Source organism: Orycteropus afer, unplaced genomic scaffold, assembly GCF_000298275.1.
Source record: "Orycteropus afer afer isolate SDZICR_OR568_19922 unplaced genomic scaffold, OryAfe1.0 scaffold00145, whole genome shotgun sequence".
Lineage (NCBI taxonomy): Eukaryota > Metazoa > Chordata > Mammalia > Tubulidentata > Orycteropodidae > Orycteropus > Orycteropus afer.
Genome location: NW_006921732.1, coordinates 2,537,213 through 2,543,342, shown reverse-complemented (window position 1 = coordinate 2,543,342; position 6,130 = coordinate 2,537,213). Strand labels below are relative to the sequence as shown.

The following is a 6,130-nucleotide window of genomic DNA, read 5'->3' as shown; positions in this document are numbered from 1 at the left end:
GGTCGCTATGAGTCGGGGCCGACTCGACGGCACATAACAACAACAACAACAAAGTTTTATTTAACCATCCCTGGTTGATAGAAATGGTTAAATGCTCAACTCCTGGCTGAAAGGTTGGCAGTTCAAACCCACCCAAAAGCATTTCTGAAGACAGGCCTGCCAATCTGCTTCCAAAAGGTTACAGCCTTGAAAACCCTATAGAGCACACATGGGGGTGCTATGAGTCAAAACAGCTCAACAGCAACCAACAATGCAAGATTTTATTTAGACTGGGTCAAAAACTTACCAAAGCCTGACAGGAGTTAAAGAAATTATTTGATCCATATCTTGCTTAGTTTACCCTGTACTCTTATATTATGTACAGAAAAATCAGCATAATTTTTGCTTCATAGTTTTCTGTACTAGGATCAGGTAGAGAGTTATGAGGGGGTTTAGGTTAAAAATGGTTTGACATGACAGCATGCTCAGTAAAGTTGAAGTAGTAAAAGTTTTGTATTAGGTCAAAAAAACTAACGTTCTACTGCTTTGAAATCCTCTAATCTGCCTTATCTGGTGGTATAATGGTTAAGGCATTTGGCTGCTAGCCAAAAAAGGTCAAGGGTTCCAAACCCACCAGCTGCTCCACAGAAGAAAGATGAGGCATTCTGCTTCCATAAAGATTCACAGCCTTGGAAATCCTTGAGGGTCAGTATGAGTTGGAGTCCACTCAATGGCAGTGAGTTAATCCACTGTAAGCATTTCTACTTTCTGAAAGTGATGGTTTAGGGTTTAGTTTTGTAGACTTTCTATCTGTAAACTACACTAATTTTTTTAATTAAACCACAGTTTTGTAACTCATTATACCTAAACGTCTTTTCAGGAAAAAATTTTAACAAGCAACACATACAGTTATTCCCAGAGTCCTTCAGGTTGAAAAAATTGTTAATGCCCTTTTGTAAAAACTACTTTTTCTTCTTTTTCACTTACTTTATTCATTCATTCATTTGGTTTTTCAAATGGCAGTATCCTTCTGAAGAAGATATGATTGAATGGGCCAAGAGGGAAAGTGAGAGAGAGGAAGAGCAGAGACTTGCCCGACTGAATCAGCAAGAGCAGGAAGACTTAGAACTGGCGATCGCACTCAGCAAATCTGAGATATCAGAAGCCTGAAGAAGTCTCATGTCCTTTGTCAGCAACACTCTTCTTCCTGAATACTGAAGCTATTTATAGTGTGTATCAAAACTACCTATGAGCATGGGGATACAATAGGTTTGAAATGCCTATAAATGTGACAAAAGTTTAGTTTATTTTTTTTTTCCCCCTTCATTTCAGATTTGTCTCCCCACCCCCACCCCCTGTAAAATCAGTAACCCAGTGAGATAATTCACCAGGACCCCTGTTTTGGTGTGCATTTACTGTAAGCTTTTGCCTGTGTATGCTACTTTAACTCATAAAGCTGGAGCACCCAAGCTTCTGTCTTCTGGAATATACAGAAATAGTTTCATCCCTACGCTACCCTTGTTCTGTGGTTATTTTGATGGTAATCAGTGGGGTTCTTAAAGTTTGCTGTGGTCTCCCTTGATTTGAATGGTTGAGGGAGGGGAAGACAAAGAATATCCTACAACTTGTATGATTGTGCAAATGGGCTAGTTTGAAATGCACGTCTGCATACTGTTTTAATAAAAATGCTGTTCAGTATTTTTTTTTTTTTTTTAGGGACAGGGAAAACTTTTTGCCTAGATTGACTCAATTATTTTAAAAAGGATGCTTTAGGTTGAACCATTATAGTTTCACATTTGATCGTTTCCTAAATAAAAATGTTAAAGCTTCATGTGTGACATATTTGAAAAACAATTTCTGTGGATTATTTAAAGAATTTTCAATCAATAGACACCTTTCCATGTGTTTGTTAATTAATAAAATAAATTTCTTACAAATCAACTTTTTAAGAAAATACTCATATTAAGTGCTAGACGATGGAAAAAATTTATCACTTAAAATATGCCCCTCCATCTAAGGTAAGCAAAAGTCTTAACATGGCAGCCATTTTCCCTTTGCAGTGGCACTGATCTCTTTAGTTCATAATAGGTTTATTTTTGTACTTTTGCAGAAGAAACATTAGCAAGCTAGAACTGGAAGGTACTTTAATTTTTCAAATATGTATTTTTGTTTTCCTTAATGAAGGCTCACTTGATTGAAATTTCAGTAAAATCTTTCACTGAATACAAATGGAGAAGGTGATATGTATTAAACCATATTGTTGCTCTTTTTTCCCTTTCATGGTTTAAAAATAGTTTTATTCTCTTTATGTTCTTCACTTACAAAATTGGTAAGCTAGCAAAAATTTTTTTTTAATTTGGAGAGAAGAGACCTGCCAATCACCAAAGCTCTTCACATGTTAAAAGCTCATCTCCTGTAAAAAACTGACCTAGCAGACAAGCTGAACTTGAAATAAACTGTGAAGTAGGAAGTAAATTATAGAATAACTTTAATTTTTTAACATCTGTTATGACTTAATCTATTGAATTCCAAGATAAGAAAAATGCACCTAAAAAAAAAAAAAAAGAAAAGAAAAATGCACCTAAAACTAATCAGAATTCTCTAGGACCACCAACAAGGTGGTATTGATTTATGTTAATCAGGTAACTTAATGCCTAATCTTATATAACCAATTCATTTCATGTCGAAATGGTGCTTTTTTTTTTTCCTCTCCATGCATAATTGAACTGCTACAGTTGAAAACAAAAATCTAAACCACTTTTTTGCACTGCTAATTTTTTTCTACTTTTGTAAATAGAAACATTTTAGCATAAAAGTCATACATATGAAGCAAGGGCTGAATCATCATCACAAGGCTTTAATTTTGATAAAGTAATCCAGTGGCCTAAGGATATACTGCAGAAGTTGATCGAGAAGGTAGTGTTGGGAGTGGTAATAGGTGGTGAGTTTTTGGGTTTTTTTCTTCCCCTTAATTCTTCAGGAAAAAGGTAAGTTGACTTGAACAGCCTTCTTTTGCACTGGGAAAATAAACAAAGGTTTGAAATGCTTTTAAAATATTTTTTTTTTTTTTGTATTTAAAAACTCTCTGGAAAATATTAAATATCTGTAACTTATATATACCAACTTTCAATGTAATAAGTGTACCCTAATCTTATATATGTTTAACTGGATTATATAGATTATTATCTTTTGTTAAAATATGTATACTCAGTGGACCAATATAAAAGTATGTATATATTATATAAATATATATATATAATATATATATATATATATATATCTCTGTCTGCATACTCACTTGTGTAGGATGAATATCTTAGAGTCCTTTGCCTTTATAGTTTATGTTGACTCTGGCTCCAGAGCCTGTGCTTAAAAAGGACATATAAGTATTGCTAAGTGCTAAGTGGCACTACTTACAAAGTTTTAACCACCTTCTACATCCTTGTTCAAGTTGATCGGGGCACTCTTTATAGAATTTTCTCTTACATTTCAAAATTCCATGTTGTAGCCTGTAATTTTGAGAATAATAAACTCTAAGTAAATAATAAAATATACTATCCGTATATCCTATTTGAAATGGAGTTTTGCACAGTTCTCTGATTATGTCCATGCTGTGTCCAAGGAGGGGTGCGTATGTTATTAGTTGCCATTGAGTCCATTCTGACCCCGTGTGTGCAGAGTAGAACAGCTGTATAGGGTTTTCAAGTCATTTCAGAAGGGCTCACCAGGGCTGCCTTCCGAGGTGCCTCTGGGTGGGTGCAAATTGCCATCCTTTGGAACAATATTCAAGTAATATGACTAATACATGTAAAGTGCTTGGACAGTACCTGCTATCAAATAAATGCTCAGTAAATGGTAACTGTTATTATTAGTTATCATGTCCTGTTATTTTGGAAGAAAGATAAGAAGTATATATGCCTAGAGAGAGTACTTGAAACATAGTAGCTTAGTATGTATTTGTTGAATGAAGATTTGGCACTCTGAGAAGGCACTGTGATTAATAAACTCATTCAGTTCTGGGATTGAATCTCTGTTGTGCCATCTTTGAAAAAGTGACTTAACCTCCCTGAGCCTCATTTTCTCATTTAAGAATTGTTCTAAAGATTAAATTGTTACTACAGGGAACATAGAAGATGTTCTGTAAATGTTAGTTTGGTTCCCCTTCCTTTTAAAAATGGTTGAGGATTTGACTTAGTTTTTTTTAATATTTTTTGTTTTAATTAAGCAAACGTAGCTGTGTTATTAATAATAAAACTAGCTATTGGTTATTAAAAGCACAGTACGTGTGTTTTCCTGTTTAATCTTCAACCCTTAGTAGGTGCTATTATAACCCATTTTAGAAATGGAAAATAGAGGGTCAAAAAATTAAAATGATGTGCTTCAGATCATATAACTAATCAAAGTAGCTAGGCCAGAAAATGAACTCTCTGGTCTCTCTGATTCTAAAACATGATATTCTTTCCAGTTTACCATGCTTTGTCTCTTTTTGTGTGAAAAAAAATATTGAATAAGAAATGCTAGGAACAGGACATGATAAATAACAATAACAAGTGACATTTATTAATTTCTAGGCATCATCCTAAGTGCTTTACATGTATTCATTTAATCCTAACAACAGTAACCTTATAATGTATAGATACTATTATTGTATTCATTTTACCAAAGAGTTGCCCTTACTAGGCCACAGCTATGCTGCTGGGAAGTGGCAGAGCTGGAATTTGAAGCAAGGAGACTGGCTCCAGAGTTTTAACCAGTATTTTCTACTTTTGTAAGAGGTGAGAAGTCCAAAAAATTATTGTAAGCAAATAATCCATGCAATCTCTGCTCTTGAGGATTAATGGAATAGTCCTACTACATGTCACACTGCATCTTACAAAACATTTTCCAATTCTATTTGAGTGTTAGTAGAATTTAGAACAGTTTCTGACACATAAAAGCACTCATCTAATGTCAGTTATTAATACTAATATATTACCTTTATTAATATATTACCCTAAGAGATTGTCTTAGGCTGGGTTCTCCAGAGAACCAAACCAATGAAGCTTATATATGTAGACAGATTTATCTCAAGGAAATGGCTTATGTGGTTGGCAAGTCCCAAGTCCATGGGTCAGATTATCAGGCTGGAGGCTTCTGACTCATATACCTTCAAAGGCCGACAAACTCAAGATTGGCAGGTCAGATGGCAGGCTACTCATTACGGGCTGCTGCAGAAGCTGACAAATCCAAGATCAGCAGGTAAGATGACAGGCTGTGGAGTATAGTGAATCCTAAGATCAGCAGGCAATATAGCAGGCCACTGGCTAAAATCCAAAGAAACACAGGTCAGATGATGACAAGCCACGTGCAGGATCGAGATCAAGCATAAAGCCAGGTTGTCCATATATATTGGGTGCAGCCCATACCCCCAAGGAAATTCCCTTTCAACTGACTGACTGCTCATATCTGATCTCATAGAGGATGTCTACATCGTAACTGTGAAATCACTGAGAATTGAGGGCCAACCAAGTTGGCACACAACCTTAACCGTCATAGTCTACCCCTTGTCAACTTGGCACCTATACACATCTTAAGTCATACCTAATCTCTAAATAAAGACAGTGATAAAGGCATACTTGCACCTAATATGATACAACTAGCACAACCAAAAACTAGTCCTGTTTACATCTTCTATTTTACAAGTGTAAACAGTAAAAATAGTTGATGAGAACATACAAGGAAAAAATACTTGTAATAATTATAGTCCTCATTTCTGCAACTGGTCACATGGTTATAGCTGGTATTTAGAACTGTCTTCTTCCCCAACCCATTGCATATTCCATTTGCCTTCAACAAGCACCTCAGCTGGTCATGGTTCCTTGCCTGGCTGAGTGACCCAAACCTTCATTCCTGAAGAGTCTCGGCTTTTAGTAGTCATGTTGGACGTGAGTTGCAGACCATTGACTTCAATTGCAGACCATGATAATACTGAGAAATGTTCTAAGGAATTGCCTGTATTCCATACATACTGTTCTTTTATTTCCATTATGTAGTATCAATTTTATTTCCTCTTGGTAATCAGGATCAGTTACACCAGCCAATACAGTAACTCCCATTTTCCCTTTTGATCCAAAGGCTTTCTTAACTTCCAATTCAGTGAAACCAGTATTGT

General features: G+C 35.5%; 1 protein-coding gene across 1 annotated transcript in view; it reads left to right on the top strand.

Moving 5' to 3' along the window:
- EPS15 (epidermal growth factor receptor pathway substrate 15) overlaps positions 1–1,149 on the top strand; it is a 191,869-nt gene extending 190,720 nt beyond the window's left edge. The window contains exon 26 of the mRNA XM_042781661.1: positions 1,003–1,149. Within this exon, the coding sequence (XP_042637595.1) occupies positions 1,003–1,149 (147 nt within the window). The remainder of the gene's footprint in view (positions 1–1,002) is intronic.
- The last annotated feature ends 4,981 nt before the right edge of the window (positions 1,150–6,130 follow it).